A 19,204-nucleotide genomic window follows, 5' to 3' on the forward strand; every position below is an offset into this window, starting at 1 on the left:
CATTAGTGCTTCAAAGTGTAGAAAATTGCATCTCCGAGCTGTGGAGTTCTCCTGTCATATTGGTGAAATAATTACAGTGTCTGTAAGATGTGTATAATTAGATGTTGTAATGGGAGTTCAGCAGTACTTTTATGAATGTTTAAAAGTATGAGTATGGGAACACTGAAGTCTTGTGATACCTGATATTTTCTCCATTTCCCTTTCTTGGTAAGGACTGACATAGCTCCTTCAGTTGCTGTTAGGCTGTAGTGGCATACACTGTCTTATTTCAAGGATAATGATATTTATCTAATCTGTCTGTACCTCCTTGAAGCTTACTGATTGCTAAATCATGTTCCTGACTTAGTTATGTTGCACCTTAAAATAGTAATATCTGTAAAATTGGGAGATACTTAACTATCAGTGGATTTGAACATCCAGTATGCTAAAATTAATTGTTCTCAGTCACCTCCATGGCATTTTGGTGCAACTGTGTTGCTTTCACTGACATCCTTAGCATGAAAAAAACCAGATGTGAATAATGATTATTGATGCAAGAGAATAGATTAAATAAACTGAATTATTTTCATAGGTATTCCAAGCTTGCTGGAAGACTCTTGGAGGTAAAGTCATTGCTCACGTGTTTCTGAAGTTGTCAGTGTGTGCTTCTCATCAGAAGATATCTCCTCCATACAAACTCCAGCTGACCCAGTTTTCAAACTTTTTTCCTGGCTTGACACTTTTTTTATGTTCTCTGGACTTGTAGTGAGCACTGTGAGAGTATCTTATCTTTACCAAAAGGATTACCGCTTTGGCAGGGATAGTATTTGCCAATAACCTACCAATCACCCCTAACTCAATTCAGGTTTAAATAACTGTAAAATAATTAATTTGTTTACAAAATGGGAAAACAGAAAGCTATCCAGTTGCAAATGTTTTTGAGATGGGATGCAACAAGTAAAGGAAGATCACACTTAGGTTGAGTTATCCTTAGATCAACCCCAAAGCTTCTCTCATTTTGTCTAGTTGTTTGCAGCATCCATCTAATTGGGCATCATGTTCTTATGCACAAGAAACCTGTTCTTACGCAAACTCTAAATTTTTATTCATGGAACAGAAATTTGATCTGGACATCTGTGTTTTCTTTACACACAATCAGGCCTATGTTTCTGTTTAGATTCACATAATTCTTTTCTCCTTTCTTACCTGGATAAAGCTGTTCATACCTGATGGCAGAGAGAGTTTTTAAGTCCCCTCTCACTGGACTGTTCAAAGACCCAGTGCTGTGTTAAATTATCAGCATACAAATTGCCAGCTTAATGTGAGGTGGAACACTCTCCTTCACTGGTCGTGGCAGTGTTCACGCTCCTTGTACAGTCTTTTCAGTCTTCAAATCTTACATTGTATGTTACAGCTGTAGCTTGTCAATCTTGCTGTATCCAGTCATTTAAGTGGAATTAATACCTTTGGCTTACTGTTGTATATTAGACACAGTGATCATCAGTCCCTTTGCTGACTCTTAATGTGCCACTGCAATAGTGACAGATAGTTGGCATGATAATGGGTAGAAGAAAAAATATATCCTGTTGCTCCCGAGTAGTCCCACCCTTTTTATTTTTCATCTGAGGAAAGCACAGCAAAACAGAGGAAACATTTCCCTCTGGCCTAAATGAAGCTTTCTTCATTCTGGGTGTTCTAAGATTCCTCTCTACTACTGACCAGGCAGCTGAGAATCCATTCAGAGAGAAGGAACGAGGCAGCTTAGTAAGAATGTATGTTGGTATAGATTTATTGGTGGTGGTAGTGTATTAATCCTATGGATAGGCTGCTTGGGAAAGAAATACAGGATGCAGGACTGATGTTTAGTTTAAACTTTAATTTATTTATTGGTCTTATTTAAATGCTCAGGGCTTTGAAATGAAAGAGATGTGAAGTCCTGCAGCTTCTGAAATGCATGGCATGAGTGTTTTTTGTTTGGTTGGGGTTTTTCCTCATTTATTTTGTTAGCACTAAGTCAAGTCAGCACTGACTTGGATTTGATATAAAGCACTTACTTGGAGCTGACCCGTCTCCTCAGAAATATATTGAGAATATCATCTTATGACTGTGTTCTTCTATATGGCGTACATGGTTTCCATTGATTTCTATAGTATGATCCACAAACATTTATTAGAAGGTAGCGTTCAGCCATATGTGTTAATGTGGATGTCTTTGTGTTTCCATCTACTTCTGTGCCTGTGAACAGTCAGACAGTAAAAAAAAAGAGGGATCACTGATGTATTTTTGCAATAACTGTAAGGAGGACATTTGTATTTCGCACTTTCGTTGGAGTATCTCTGTCATTGCATTCCCAACAGTATCTGCAAATTCTTGCCTTTATTTTCCTGCTATTTTTTTTTCATGGGCAAAGTTGTGTGGTTCAATAAACTGTGTCATAATTTAGGCAGAATGTGACCATTTCTTTTTAAACATTTTGTGACTCCTGTAATTTTGGCAGTTTTTTTCTCTCAGTTATATCTGCTATTGTTAGGAACTTGACTGGATTTAGGGGTCTGGCTTCAATAGCGATTTGAGATTGGGTATGTCAATAAAGAGGTTAAAAGTATTCCTCTCATTTTAGGGGAATTGCCTTGTTCTGTTCACTTGAGAAATTGAATACCAATTTTGATAATACAAGTGCTATTTCCTACTGTAAGAAAAAAACTGAAGAACAGTTTAGGTTTTTATGTTATATTTCTGTTTATTGTCTCTTTTAATTAACTCATCACTCTGTAAAGCACACATGGTTTTGTGTAGACAACAATAAATTATTTCGAGATTTGTGCCCATTATATGAAGTAATTTGACCATTATCTATCTTTGAAACTAGTCAGGAAGTTGGACTGTATGACCTCCAGAGGTCCCTTCCAACCTAAAATTATTAAGTGAAGAAATGTGACAAATATTTCATTGTTCAATTCAGATAAATTTTCTGGTTGTGTGTGTGTTATACACTTCTTAGGCACATTTTACTGCAAAAAGGTGCTATATTGATTACTTTGGAAGTTGTGTCATGCTTTCTGGGATTTTGAGTATGCTGTTTTTTTCCTTTGGGGACCCAGACTTCCATAAAAATTGTTCCACTGAAAACTTTTGAGAAGAAAAAGCTTTACAGTGTGAAAGGTGTGAAATGGCAGGTGTGAAACAACAGTCCTTTCAGCAAGCAATGGTGGAACCTTCTGCAAAATAGTATGTAAATTAATTTTTGACTAATTTTAATATTTGAAACACAGTGAGACATGAAATCCCATGCTTGTTAAAACAGATTGGGATAACTTTTCCTCTATATTCATCCTACTGGGATTAATTTAGTCTACCACATTTAACTAATCCTACAGCTACATAATGAATCTCTTTGTAATTAGAAGATAGCTACAATTAAGAGCTGCACATGAAATCACATCACTGGTCCATGAATATTTGGGCCTACCTTGTTCATCAAATCAATAAACACTTCATAAAAGTAACTGCAATATTTAGAATATGGACTCTGTATTTAAAATCAGGATTATAAAGATTATTAAGATCACCTAGCCTAAGGATATGCTCTATTGCTGGTCTCTATTGAAAAATGACTTTAAATTTTACAAAATATTTTTTTAAATACAGATGTTACATTAAAATATTATCAATCTATATCTACTTATATACTGAAATGACCAGTATTTTATTTTTCATTTCCATTACAAAGAGTGTACGTGCATATATGTATGTGTGAAATTCATCTGAGAATTTCTCAAAGACATCATTATCATTTTTGATTGATTTCCACATTGCTATATTCACAATTTCAAAAGAAATCCACAAAAATCTTTGGAGAGCAAATCCCAGCTGCATTGTGACAACAGGGTTTGGATTTAGAAGGAAAAGAAGCTAATTGTGAAAAACCTGGGCTGGGAAAAGCATTTGACCTTGAACAGTACACAGGCAGGCAACGAGAGAAGTTTGGGAGGACTGTGATAATGGTGAATCTGCTTGTCTGTCAGGTTAAATTCAAACCTTAATATAATTTCTGTGTAACCACTCTCCAGTTTAATCTTTCTCCTTTCAGTCTTTATGTAAAACAGGTTAAACCTCTGACAGATCTCAAGTGAAGGCCTATCTATGCTATCAAAACAGGTTGAATTCCTATGAATAACCATGAAATTGTTTTACCCCCTTTTTTTTCTTGAATTTCAATTGAAATTAAATCCCTGTAAGAGAATTAACTTTGATCTATATCCATGAATCTAGTAGGGATTAGTGCTCCCAAAAAAGACAGTTTGACAAATGGGGAAGTAGGAAATAAATGTATGAATACTCTCTCCCTCTTTTTGTTTTGCTTGGGAGAGTGTTATGAGTAAAACACACGTAATTTTTACATGTCAAAACTGGAGAAGAAATGATGATGATTTTTATTGTCTTTATCATTACTGGATTTGGTGCACATGTCCATTCCTACATTAATGTTCAACCTTTGCATCCCACACCTGTGCCTTTTGCCCTACCAGAAGGTTTGTCTGGAGTGAAAGGGTAAAGGTAACCTGGACTGCCCTTTCACAATAGCACTACGTCCTTCCTAAGGAAGCAACATCCAGGCTGGTAGCACTGTTGGTCCCCAGCGTTCATGTAAAAGTTGTTGTCTTAGTCGCTACCAAAGTCTGACTACTTTTTGAATTAGAAATCACTTTGTGGTTTTCTAAAGATGAGGGGAAAACATGTTGACTGAAAGATGTTGGGTCAAGTTCACACGCACAAAGATTTATCAGCAAGGTTTGTAGCTGATGGCATGCATTGACTCTAGTGGGAAGAAACAGAAGCAAAATAACAAAGAGAAAGAAAAGGGAAAAAACAAACTTTCCCCAGGGGCAGCTGAGAGGAGAAGCATCAGAGGCACTCCAGATAAGCATCCTTTCTTGTGTGTCTCCTCTAGTCCAGTAAGTGGTTCTCCCTGTGGTTCTTATCCCACAGTGACTGTATGCTTCTCTTCAGGACCTGTTTAGACTCCCAGATGATCATTCCTGCATGGGATACTGTTAGTGCTGACTGGAACACGCTGATGTCAGCAGCTGCAAAGCTCTGTGCATTCTTATTATTGGATCCCCTAATTTAAATCAAAACCCACAGCTGAAGAGAGGGAAAAGGGGGAAAAAAAAGAGGTGATACCCAGGTCAGTGACAATCCTTTTCCGTGGGAACCCACTACAGCAACAGTTTGGGCTGGCACGTGCAGACCCATGGGCATAACAGCCAACATTGCAAATAGGAAGCCCTGAGCAATATGAAAGGCTGAGGTCCTAAAGGCACTGTGGAAGAACCAGAGTAATAATTTCACCCTGTATTAAGGTTTTTGGGAATGTATTATCAGATGTTTTGAAAAACTTTGGGAAAGGCTGGTGTCACAGGGGTATAGCACAGATTTTTGAGTAAGTGCTACAAAACCTGTTTTAGTCCCATGACAGTTAAATACTGTGAATTTTTCTTGTTTTTTTTCCCCTTCACAGTTTAGATAATTTTAACATGGCATTGTCCACTCTTTTGATGTCATGCACTTCTAGGCATGTTGTTTGTATGGGTAATAAAATTTTCCAAGGAGATGTTATGTCCTATTTCAGCAGATCTCCTAAAGAAGAAATCTGTTTTCTTCCTTTCTATTAACATCATGCTATTAGCACTCTGTACACAGTCACAGTATTCGAGGACAGTTATTAAGAGGCTCCTTTCCTTGGTGTAGTGGGTTTGTAACCCTCCCTGGGAGGGAAACAGAACTAGGATAGGTCACCTGATGTATATTTTACCAGTAAGATATTCCATACGATGTTACGTCAGCTCAGATATAAAGAGACAAGAAGGAAACAATTCCTTCCTTCTCTTCTGGGACAGTTACATAGGATAGACAGCTGTTCTTCAGAGGAGGAAAACACCTCTCCTGGGGAAGTATTTTTTATTGTCAGTCTTCCCTGTGTGTTTAGTGCTTATAGTTCTCTTTTTCTTCTCTGTGTAAATATAAACCTGCCTTTCTCAGCGGCCTTGGTTTTGCAAGGTTTTTTTTTATTTCCCCCCTTCCCTCTTCCTTTTCCCTTGGCAGGGGGTTGGGCGGAGTCTCGGTGGTCACAGGGCATCCAGCCAAGGTAAACGATAACAATGTCTTGCTTTTCTTCTCTGTTTTGTCCAAAAATATATGCTTACAATAAGCCATAATTTGCAAAAAAAAATGTATTCAGAGTATTGGGTTTTTGTAAGTGGAGTCATATCAGTGTACCATGTCTTTCCTTTGTCGCAGTTTCTTACTTGAGCTGCTATATGAGACTATTGATCTGTGAAAAGGAAATCCAATTTTCCTCTGTTCAGGCTCTTCAGAAGTCTAAATTTTTCCACCAGATGTACCCCAACCATGACCCTTTATCACTGTCTGGTTATTCCCTTCATTCTGGCACCAGCCACAGCAAATGTCAGCTTGCTGAGGGTGTTGCCCTTTGCTGACACTTGAGTATCTCAAGGAATGGAATGCTTCTGATCACTAGAGGAAATGACTACTCATTGTTACCACCATCTGTATACTCCTGCTTTACTTCCTTCTTCATTTTCAAACACCGCTCTTGATGGGTTCTCTGACAACCATGAACACAGAAGATTTCCACGGCTTCTCAGTGTATTGTTGAGGCTCCTCTGATGGCTGCAATGTTCCTGTAGGTCAGTATGTCAAAGGCATAGATCTCTCAGGGCTTAGACTTCCTCAGAGTTTTGGGTGGTACTGGACCTGGTCTGTGATCATGCCCTGGGCTACATTAGGAAGAACTATAAGTCTTCCTAATGGTTGAGGGACTACCCCACTGCTTAGCCCTGGTGACACTAAATCTGGAGTGCAGGGTCCAGTCCTAGGCTCCCCAGTACAAGAGAAATACACATTTAATGAACTGAGTCCAGTGAAGAGCCACAAAGATGACTCAGGGACTGGAACATCTTTCATTTGACGACAGGGTGAGAGAGCTAGGGCTTTTCAGCCTAGAGAAGAGAATGCTGAGGGGGGGATGTGTTACCAACATGAGTTTTTTTCCTTTGGATTTTTTTTAAGATAGGGAGAAAAGAATCGCATGAACTATTCAAGAAATATGCCCACCATGGATTCATACAATGTCATCATGACACTTGATTCTCCATTCTTTTCCTAATTATTGCTGTCCTTTTATTTGCCTTTTAAACCACTGCTATCATTCATTTTTTTCAAAGAGTTAGTCACAGTGAGTCTAATATCTTTTTCAGAGGATGTAGCAACTAATGTGAAGACTGCTTTTGGAAGTTAAAGTTGTTTTCTCCATGCCTGCTATTTTGCATTTATCATGTTGGGTTTCATCTGCTATTTTAAGGCCCAGTCACACCAGTGTGAGTCACTTCTGCAACTTTTCCCCTGTTTTGTTGCTTTTGAATACGTTGAACAATATTAAAATCATATCAATCATTGCCACATCACTGTTCCTCTCCTTTTTACAAAACACTTAGGAAGACATACCATAAATTCTCTGAATCCGATAACACAGTCCTTCCAGTATAAAAGCTGACCATTTATTTGCTGTTTTTACTTCCTATTTTTACCTTCTGACAATCCAATTTTACTGCAGTTCTCTGGAACTGACCTGGTGTTTAGGAAGTACAGAAAATCAACATACATAATCCAGAACTCTTGTAAGATGCTCGAGCATGGTTTATTGGACCTGCTGTTTAAAAATGTCTCAACATTACTATCTGTGGCTTTATATACTTGTGAGCTAATATTTTGGAACATGAAACTGTACTGCAATTATTCTTTAGCATGGTGTACATATATCATTTAGCTTTTCCCTTAATAGAGAACAGACATTTTTATTTGATGGTTCTGCTTTTCTTTTGTTGGAATTAAAAGTTTTACATTCTCTTATAATAGTTGATGAAATTCAGTGTTAGACTTATTTCATGCCAAACATGTATAAAAAGCTCCTTTGATCTCCTGAAAATATAATGTATTCTCCCTGAAATGTGGTGTATTTGTCTTCTATCCTTACTAGTTTATTTGATTTCTGATTTATATTAATTGCTGTCATTGCTAGTATTTTCTGTGTATATGTGAGCATGCATATTTTAACATGGATTTTCACATCCTATCTAACCAGATTAGGTTTTTATGTATTTTTTGGTTTTCACAGTATTGTGTTTCTTCATAGAAACTTTGAAAATGTTTTCAATGTATGTTCTTCTTAAACTCCTTTTAAATTTGTGCATAGTACTTGAGTATTGTAAAATAACCTCCTTAGCAGTCCAAGTGAAATTAAAGTTTATTGCTTTGGTCTTCAGTCTGTCTACATATACTGTATAGACATTTGGATCTCTTTTGATTTTCCACTTTTAAAATGTGTTAATTTAATTATAGTTTAGAATTGTGTAGTATTGTTCTGAATAGGATGCAGTGTGGTCTTAGCCAGTTTGGCTTTACTTCTGTGGTGTCATGAAAAGACAAGACTTTGGTTTTAATAATCTGCTATCATGTCTTTCTCACTGTCCTTAGATTAAAAAAAGCCCCCAAATTATTAAGGTAACATTAAAGAGGGTCTCAACTGTCCCTTTTAGAGAAAATGCTAGCTGTGATAATCAGGCTGCAATTGTAGGTTTCTGATCCTAATATTTATGGGGAAAACACAGGAGGGAAAAATAACAAGGATGAACAATGTATTCACTATCTCTGATGCTTTTCACTTGTCTCATCACTGAAAATACCGAAGACATGGCATATTGTCGTCTGATCCAGTTAGAGTCTCAAATCATTGCAAAGAGATGCCATTGTTGGGCTATATAGTGCTTCATGTTGTCTTTCTGCTTGCAGGGACTTATCAGCATTGTAACAGCAAATCTGTCTTCTTGACTGCTTTGGCTATAATGTGGTTGAAACAAGGATGATAAGATACAGCAGAAAGAAGAGAATTAAGTGAGAAAGACAGTAAAAACGGGCATACAGTGTGAACTAAATTCTCAGTGAGTTTGAGAATAATCTCAAATCTGCTAGAGATGATGGTTGCTCAGTTTCGTCTTACTGTAGCAGGAAGGGCCAAAAATTATTATGGATTGTTGACTCTCTACTGATGTTCCTTGGGTCACTCCTTCCTCTCTTACTGATCCAATCCAGTGAAAGAAAAGATTCCGTGACATAGAAAGCAATCAGATTATATCTTATTTCAAATATGAATTTTCCTTCCTTTTCTGAAGTCTTTTATTGTCACATTAATATGTTACTTTAGGAGCACATTTGAAGGTCTCTTGTTGCACAGTTATTTAAAAATATCCATTTTAGTGCAATCAACTTGCTTTTATTGTCCCATTTTGCTAATGGTTGTGGTTAATTTTTTGGCAGAGGTTGGGATGACTGTTAGTTTCCTGATGACATTTAAACCTAGACCTGTGCACAAGAGAAAGGGATTATTAGTTTGAGAGTTCTGTATGATCAAGAACAAGGCACGATTTACAGGGTTGTTTACTATCTCTATGACGATTATTGAAAAATAAACCTTACGTTTGGTAAAAATATTTGAAGTTATAATTTATTGTGGAAATTTATAGAGTAAATTCCAAACAAAATCTTCCTTGTTGATTTTATTCTTGAGGTTTATGGCATACCAGGGACTTGAGAAATGTTGGGTAAATTTATCTTCTCTATTTTATCCTGTTGTTGCTCAGAGTTTAACTTTCTTCTCACAATTCCCTTCCAACTAGTAAATGGTTCTACAATGCTTTCTATTCATAGTATCCTTGGACTTTCAGTTCTTTTTCTCAATTCCCTTGCTTTATTTTAAAGTCAGGGAGGATACTGTATCAGAACTGCTTTATCTCTTTCTTTGAAGCACTTTTGACTTTTAGCTCAAGAACACAAGGAACTTCCTACAGGGTAAGACCATAGTCCATCTAGCACAGTATGCTGTCTCCAAGAAGTGCTAGAGAAGATGCTATTAAAAGGCAGCACACAAGCTTGATCACTTTTTGTGGTCCGTTTCCTTCATACCTTGCCCAGCCTCCACAGGTGTGTTAGCAAAATTGAAGGGTACATTTCCCTGCCTTGTCTTTTTATTATTGGTTTATGGACAAGGTGTCCATGAATTTGTTTAATCTCTTTTTGATCCTTATGGTATATTATGATCTCCTGTGGCAGGTGTCCTCTAGGTAAAGGTGTACTTCCTTTTCACCTTTTTTCAACCAATCTTCTACTAGTTTCATTGAGTGTTTGGTTTTTTGGTGTTTCAGGGTTTGGTGAACAATATTTCCATCTTCATCTTATCCAACACTTTCATAATTTAAGCCTTTTTATAGATGACTCAGAAAAGAAGCTGATTTTAGTACTTATTTTTTTGTTTTATCTGGGTAACTTGTTTTGTTCTCTGAACATTGCCTGGCTTTTAGAAGTTTGAGTCAGAAGTTTTGAGGGATGGAATTCAGAAGTAGAATGGCAAAGACCTTTACATATTTCCAACCTTTACCAACACAAAGCTTTAACATACGGTTATTGTACTAAACTACAAACATGGTATTTGTAACTATTTTTTAAGATTAGTAGGTCCTGCCAATTTTGTTACAAAACCTAACTATTTATTTAGAAAAGCTAGAGTGTCTTCTATGAAATCAGGTATACAGACGGCATTTGAGATCAGTGGCTGTAATCTAAGTGCCTTTCCAAGGGAAAATTCTTTAATTACCTGATGAATTTTTACTCCCTTTACACTGTAAGGGGGAAGCTGATCTCGAAAAACCTCTGAAAGTGATTCTGTAGTGGGCTGGCTGACTTAGTATGAATTTTTGTAGTCTAACATTATAATTATGGGAACAGGGTCTTTTCTGGTTACACAGTGAAAAGGTAGCCCTGTTGAAGTTGTCCCAAAGAGCTACAGTTATTTTATTAGCTGTAGCCGCATTACTGCTGGCTGTGATCAAAGCAGTGTTTTCCCCTAACTCATACTGAAATGGAGCATTCAGATTTGCATGCCAGCTTCAGTGCCAAAGTGTTGTACTCCTCAAGGGGAAATTCTGGTCAGAGTAACATTAAATTGAGTGAATTTTACACATGCCAAGCCAGTTTCAATTAACCATCTTAACACAGTTTTAAAAAAGGCTGTCTAGATGGGAAATTGTGAGTTGTTGGAATATAATTTGTACAAAAGGAATGATTAGTATATTTTTGTACAGTTGTTCTCAGTGTCAAAAGCAACATCCCCTGCGATACCCTATGTGCTAGGAAAGACAATTTTAATGTGTAAAATATGTTAAAATTTCTACTTCAGATACCCTTCAGAGTTATGGCAACACCACTCAGAGGAGAAACTGGTGACAACAGGGGGACATGGTTTCTGAGAACAGGTTGCATCCATGGGCTCCCAAACCAGCATAGATTCATGACTTGGGTCCACTGCAGTTTGTGCTGTCACAGTCCAAACTAGTGATGTTTCCAACAGCAATGTCTGTGAACCACCCAGTACTATCAACTTCATACCAGTTCTCCTAGGTCATAGTCAACACTGTAGGTCAGGGACTGCAGTAGCAAATATACATCTAGAGATGCTGGGACAAAACTGCCAACATGACAAATACTCAGAATAGGTTTGATTTAAAGAAGGATCTTCTTCTCTATCTTGTCAACTGGTGTCTTTCCATTTTGCATGATGCATGAAGATGCTTACTTATAGTTTTGTGTTGTATTCTGTGACAAGAATGAGGTTTTTTGAGGGTTCATGATCATCATTTATATCCCACACCATGGTGTCATTATACCATTTGATGCCCAACTCTCCTTAGTGGCATGACTACCTCGGTCTGTATGAGGACTTTTGCTGCCCTTCTGAAAGCAGCTACACAAAATCTGGAGAAAAATAGTCTGTTACATACCCATCTACACAGCTACACTATGGCCACTATGGCAGTTGCATCATCCTTTAAATTGCTGTGGAAAAGAACTGCTTACATAGTAGATGAAAATGTGGCCCTACTGAAGTATGGGAAAGAAATATGGAGAGCAGCAAACACACTCAGGGTTTGCTAAGCTCTGACAGTCAAGAGTGATGGACCAGAGTCCTGGATACCCCTCAATCAAAGCAGGAAAGCCACATACTTCTCTGTAAGATGTTATACCGATGTTAACTAAAAAGGAACGCTACGTGCTATGATGCATACCATGAATGCCCATGCACTCCCCATCTCCAAGGTATGGATAACATAAACTCATAGATAAAGTCTCTGAAAATCAAATTCCTAAAGCAATGTAAGTTCAGATTAGGGCAAAAAGTGTGTTTCAAGTAGGCAGTCATAGTGATGACTCACATTAGAGATTGCTTCCAACACAGTTTCAAAACAGCAACAGGCTTTGTGATTATGGCACACTTTGGTGGAACAGACTCCTTTTAATAGTGTCAAAAATTGTGCACTGTAAATTAATGCTGTGTTTAGTGATGGGTACACAAACCAAGTGCAGGCATCCAGTGATGAGCGTTAGTATTAGTAGGTCTTACAATGAGATACTGGAGTCCTTCGAAGCTTGTCATTACTGCTTTTTCATGTTACTATCACCAATGTTCTGCCAATTCATACAAAAGGATAATGAAAATGGCCTTTCATGAAATAGATCAATGGTCAGGGCCACTGGCCATTCTGCAGACTGTGACACAGTCCAGAAGGCTTGTCTCTTCTTTTTACCTGCTCATAAGCCTTTGAGTATTGACTTCTATGATCTCAAACTGAAATACACTGACATTTTGAAGTATGTTGAAAGGTCCCACATCTTACACACTATGCATATCTACTATCAAGATGAAGTGTAGAAGCATCTTATTTCAGGCTATGAGGGGGAAATATTCTTGAGCCATGGGGAAATAAAAAAGCAACTTCTGTGATAAATGGAGCTTTCAACTTCTTGGGTCATTAGACCACTACTGGAAATAGGAGAAAAGCAGTGTAACCAAGAATCAAAGAGCTATTGGCAGGAGCTGTTGGCTATGTGTTTTGGATGAGAGTTTCTGTCTTAGCAGGACTATAGCTCTTCTGCTTTGTAACAGCATTCTGATACCCAAATTTCCAGAACTGATGGGTCAATTTTTTGTCAAGTGGTCATTAACACAGTTCCAGTGCAACCCAGCCTGTTCGATGTTCAGAAATTGAGAACTTGAAGTGTAGTGCCAAGGGAATTGAACCTTGTAAAAGCACTCTCTGTAGTTGTGGAATGTTGAAATTATCCATTTATTTTGACCAAGGAAAATAGTGGGGTAATTTAAAGAACGGATAGTTGGTTACAGATATACAACAAATTTGAAGCTGATACAGCTGATGTCACTGGAAGCATTACAAAATGCCGATTTTTTTTTCCATGCTTAGTAGCCTGTTTTATATCAAAATTGAAAAAAACAAGTGTCATATTCTATCTTATATCCACTAATGAGTTTTAATAAGTACCTCACAAATGGAGTGGATCATTTAGTCTGGCTATAAAATTAGATATCAAAAAATATGCCAGTTTTATTTTTTGGAGACAAGACCGTTAGAGAAGGAAATTTTTTTATGTTTTAATAATAAAATTTTCACAAATACTCGAATGCCATTTTCCCTGTAGTCAATGAGAAAGCTAAACTTGAAATAATAAAACTTTGTTTTCATGAAAAATCCCTAGGAATGTGAGCATTTGAAATCCTTCTTCCAGGACTAGGGGCCAGGATGATTCTTCTTCAAACCATTTTTTAATCATAGAATGATTTACGTTGGAAGAGAACTTAAAGTCCACTTCCAACCCCCCCTCAATGGGCAGGGACACCTTCCACTAGACCAGGTTGCTCAGGGCTCCATCCAGCCTGGCCTTTAACTGGAAACATGTCTTAGGCAGCTGGTCTTACATGCTGGTAAGGTATTTTGGCTCTGGTATCCATTCTTCTTATGCCTATATTAGAAGACCTTTCACATCCCTTGTTGCTGCCTAATTCATTATTTGGATTTTCCCCTATACTGATGCCTGTTGTGATTGCTTTAACATGATTTGTTCTCAGCAAAATCACATTGGCTGTTACCTGTGGTTTTCTTAACTTTCAGTAATCTTGATTATTAATTGTTTTATTATTTTTTCTGGTACTACTGTAGGAGTTAAAGCTAAGCTGACAAGTTTTAACCCTTTTCCCAACCTTTCAAAGGTATGTGTTTTGTTTCCTCTTCTAGCCTGCCAGAGCTTTCTATATCTTTCCCAAGTTTTAAGACTACTGGTTAGTTCTCTCAGTATCACAGTTGATTTTTCTGAAGCCAGGACAATTTTAAAACATCATACTTGCTTAACCCTTCTCTTACCTAGACCAAATTTTTATACCCTTTGCTGTTGGTTTTACTAACATCTGATCACTTAAAACTTTTAGGAAGAACTGAAACCAAACAGGTATCAAACACTTTTGTTTCCTTTTGCTATCAGCTGGCAGATTGAAACAGTAGAGAAGCAAAGCTTTTGCTTTGCCTTTTTTATTACTGTATTTTCTTATTATCCCTCATTTCCCTCTTAGTTTTGTTTAATTTCATGGCATTGAACTTTTTAACTCAAGCATGTGGGATAGTTAGGCAGCATTGAAAAGAGCATGAGAGATCTGGAAGGAGCTGGATTAATCTTAAAGGAGGAATGGGAGAAAGCTGAGTAGAGAACAGAAGTGGACTTCCTCCTCCATCCAGCTCTGTCTCCATGATGGAAAAGAATACCTGCATTGTCCTGTAGGTACACATACCTTAGGGTTCAGGTTTGATTATATAATCAGCACATGCAGATGTGAAGAAAACAAACTGACACTAAGGGAAGCAAGCAGCAAATTATTATTGCTCATGCCTGCCTGGGAGCTTTCTGAGTTACATACTATGTGTGTACAACTGCTAGATGGTGAATAGGCTTGCAACTCAACTAAAACTGATGGAAAACCTTGCTTAGAGATATAATTATACACAAGCTGGCACATTTTCAGAATTGCCTACTCATGTGTACAAAACCTGTGTCCCAAATCTAGTTATGTTTTCTCAAGTGTGTGGTGGAGTTTGGAACATATGCATACCATCAAATATGTATTTTCTATGTATAGTGAAGGAATCCCTTTTGCTGTTACAGGTTGGGCTGTGCATTTGGAGAGTTTGTTCCATAATGTTAGTTTGGACACTAGTATTCTTTAAAAGAAGCTAACCGAAAATTTTGCATGTGGGCTGTAATTTTCTGAAAATGTTTTTCATGACTAAATCAATATATTTCCTTAAAATGTAGTATTTTGATGGAATTTGACATAGGCTATGTAGAAATACATGAAATACAATCTTATTAAGCCAAAATGCTTTGCTGAACCTGGGCTTTTTTTTTTCTTTTTGCATTATGTCACATATTGTGAATTTTTATTGCATCAGAATGTACAGAATCTCTCTGTATTGAAATCAAGGCTCTATGGAGGGGTTTGGCAGGTTGTTTTGTAATGTAGTTCACAATCAGAATCCACCAGTTCTGAGAAAACTACTTTTTAATGGTAAACAGGGTGTTAATAAAAATAAAATTTGAAAAGATAAATTTGAAAAGTTTGGAGTATTGTGTAGATCTGAAACCATAATATAGTATTTTGCAACTGCACTTCTTTAATCTAGTTTATTGCAAATTTTCCAACACTTTTAAAAATGAATTCTTCCTAAATCGATTTTCTGGAGTGGTTAGGAATAACTTTACTGTAAAAAAACTGTTGTGTAACTTTATGCTGAAGAGACTTCAAAATTAAATGCTATTATTTTAATGTTGTTATGAAGTAAATTTGACATGCTTCTTTTTTTTGTCTTGCTGTCTTGCACAGGTATCATTTTTCTTGTTCATTATTTTTGTGGTGTATACCATGCTGCCCTTCAACATGAGAGACGCTATAGTTGCCAGCGTCTTGACCTCCGCATCTCATACGATTGTGCTGAGCGTCTGTCTATCAGGTACAGCTGTTGTAAAGGAACACTTGGTTTGGCAGGTAGGTGCTTTGTGGAATTAATGATTAATTGTGTGCTGAATAGCCTGGTAAATGAGCCTGGAGTGCCTTAGTGGGTGCTCGGGAGTATAAATTTATTTCTGTCTTCATTTATGAATTGCTAATTTAGAGGTAATTCACTTGCTAAAATGAAGGTGTCAGTAATGTTATGTCTTGCTGGATTGCACACTTAAATGGTAGAACCTACAGCCTCGTAGCTCTCACCAATGTAAAAACTTACTTGCTTGAAAAACTATGTGATGTAGCTGTATTGTGGTAGATGCGTTACCCCTCTGTTTTGTAAACCACTTTGTTCCTGTCCTCATCTTATTAAAACATAGCTTGCAAGACCAAGGATTTTATCCAGGCGTCAAAGTGTTATCTTTGATTCAAAAAAAGAACATTGTCCCTTTGAATACCCTGAGGTCTACTGGGTTAAAGATCTGCTGTGAAGACATTGCCCTCTCCAAGTCTGCTGTAGGTCTTCTCCTCCTTTTGTAATTCTCAGCCATTAATATGAATTTTACAGCCTCATTCTGTTTGTGCCCAGTGATTAACTCTAGTCTCCATGACACTTAGGGAATCCATATGTGTTTGCAGTCGGGTTTTGGATTGTAACTCAAATCTGATAATCTGCTATGTGACATAGTGCAGATTAATAATATGTAAAAGTCCAAATATTAGTTGTTTTTCCTCACTCTTTTGCAGAAAGTCTTTTAAATGGTGAAATATTGCAGTTTTAGTTGTAGTATTGTGACAATCCCAGCTGTCATTGATAGAAATCTCTATTTTTAAGGAAACATTTAGATTTCATTTTGAAAAACAAATACTTGGGTTTGGCTTTTTGATATAGTTATGCAATCTTAGGGAAACAATTATTTTAACTTTTGCATCAAAATGCTACTGAAACCTTAAAGTAAACACATTTTTATAAGCATATTATTAGAACAAGAAAGACAGGCGTGATACTGTTTATTGTGAATAGCATTAAGAATGAAGCAAATAGTACTTTCTACTTATCTTTTAAGTTACTTGAGACTTACTTTGGAAAATATTGTTCCTCAAAGGATAGCTTCGAAATTGCAGTGATTTTACAGAAGTCCTGCCTTGTAAATTGTTCAGGAAAATACATTTTATTTCCAGACATGGCTGCAGATCTGTGTTCTATGGAATATTGAAATTGAAATCTGGTAAACAAAATATGATCTAAGATGTAATTCTCTGTAGAAATTTTAAACTATGAGAAAAGTAGGTTTGCTCTTCTCTTGCTGATTTGGATTAGTTTTGTTTTTTTGTGGAGGTTGCAAAGTTACACTGTATGTTAAGCAAGATCTGCAGTTAATGTAGTATTTTAATAATTCAGTAATACAGTTATTGATATTTGTAGTGGAATAAATCAGGGAGAATGTTATTCTTTGTTTTATGTCAACCTGTGGCTTTCATTCTGGGCATGGATATACTGCTAAAGCATTAATGTTTGTCATTCCTTCTCTAAAACTATTTTGGGTTAAAGTTGCTGTTTGCAAAAATTATTTACTTTTCTTGCCTATCTTTCTAGACTATTCACATTTAATGTACCTAAAACAGCACTTTCAGAAGATGTTGTATCTTTAGACACTTCATGTCTACAGAATCAAAAGAAATAAATTATGGTCTGTGATGTACAATTAGTGTCTTTCATCTCTTCTGTAACTTCTGGTTTCATTCAGAAGGAGTGAAAGTCTTTCAGCAATCTGTTAAGAGTATTTAATTTCCAGGTTGTTCTCAATTTTGTATTCTGTCTTTGTAAAATGTGTGAAATGTTACCAGTAGCTTGGCAGTTACTGGAAGTACTGAGTGCACTACATTCTTTCGACTGTGTGGAAGGGATTAATTGACACTATCTCATTTCATTTGCCCTCTGTACACTTTTAGATTACTTTTGTTTTTACTTTGGAGTGTAAGCAAAAAATGTTTGTTTTGTGTTCTTTGCTTTTGAAAAGTGAGACCACAAATAAGAGCTTAGATTAGAGATATAGATTACATTAAAAGAGAGAAATAATATTTGTCAGTGGTACACCTCAAGTTGATATAACATATATACCTCATATATATAGCAAGTATTGTTCTGTAAAGAGTACCTGTATCTCCTTTATAATTATTGTCTATGTATTGCAAGACTTAGATTGTATCTTCTCTGAGCTTTCTGTTCTCGTCTGAACAAATATTCTTTCAGCCTTGTTTTCTTATATCAGGTTCTCCCGCCATATAATGCTTTTGATAGCCCTCTGCTGGACCGTCTTAAATTTTTCAGCATTTTTCAGTGACTCTGATTAGCAACTCATAGCATTTTGAAAGTTAATCATAGCTTCAGCCTATCAGTAGGGAAAAATCGATGTTCAGAAGCATTGAGATTTGGCAGAGCCCATCTTACTGGTTTTGTCATTCCTTTTGTTGTCCTCTGTAAGATTTTACATCCAAAAAGTGACTTCACCAAAGCTGAAAAGTTTAGGATGCTCTTGATTACCCAGTGTTGGTTTCAGTTAGAGATATTGAGATAAAAGCCTCCTGCTGGGATAAAGAATCCTTCAACAAGCTCTCTACTGGTTACATGAATTAGTCTGTTTGACCTATGCATGTCTTTTGGGAAGAGGGAATCCACCTTGGTTTTAAAAATTGGCAATGATGGAGATGTGCATCCAGAAGCCTTCATGGTTTTTCCATGGTTGTTGACTGTCCATGTTGAAATTTTGTTCGTCTTTCCTAGTAGGAATTTGTCTAGTCTTGGCATCCAGCTTCTGGATCTCATTTTTTTGGCCAGTAGGCTGACAGACCCAGTAGTATCCAATTTCTGTTTCTCCCATGAGAGTACTTCTAGACTATCATGAATTTGCCTCATAACCTTTTTGTCAGTAAAATAAATGAGTTGCCTGCTTTTGCACTAGCTAAGCCTTTCATCACTTTCATAGTTTTTTTTGTGTGTCCTCACTTGTGCTTCATCATCATCTTTCTTGCAACGTAGGCATTAGCCTTAGAGGAGCACGCCAGGAGCAGCTGCAGCACTGCCAAATGCTAATAGGGGGGCAGATCTACAAAGGGGTTAGTGTGCTGTGTGCTCAGCACAGAGACACAGACTCTACAGTAAAATACCCAGTTAGTCTCCCTATGCAGTTTTGTGGGGAATTTAATGCACAGCTGTGGGATCTGCGACAGGAAGGGGGAAAAAGAGTC

At 37.0% G+C, this 19,204-nt stretch overlaps 1 protein-coding gene across 2 annotated transcripts in view; it reads left to right on the plus strand.

Annotated features, from left to right (window-relative positions):
• The window catches only part of ADCY2 (adenylate cyclase 2), a 214,342-nt gene that overhangs the window by 49,954 nt on the left and 145,184 nt on the right, over positions 1-19,204 (plus strand). Inside the window, exon 3 of one of the 2 annotated variants that reach the window (XM_064660924.1) lies at positions 15,836-15,997. The exons of the other annotated variant lie outside the window; for it this stretch is intronic. Within the exon in view, the coding sequence (XP_064516994.1) occupies positions 15,836-15,997 (162 nt within the window). The remainder of the gene's footprint in view (positions 1-15,835; positions 15,998-19,204) is intronic. 2 annotated transcript variants of the gene reach the window in all.

Source organism: Pseudopipra pipra, chromosome 1 (assembly GCF_036250125.1).
Source record: "Pseudopipra pipra isolate bDixPip1 chromosome 1, bDixPip1.hap1, whole genome shotgun sequence".
NCBI classification, from domain to species: Eukaryota; Metazoa; Chordata; class Aves; order Passeriformes; family Pipridae; genus Pseudopipra; species Pseudopipra pipra.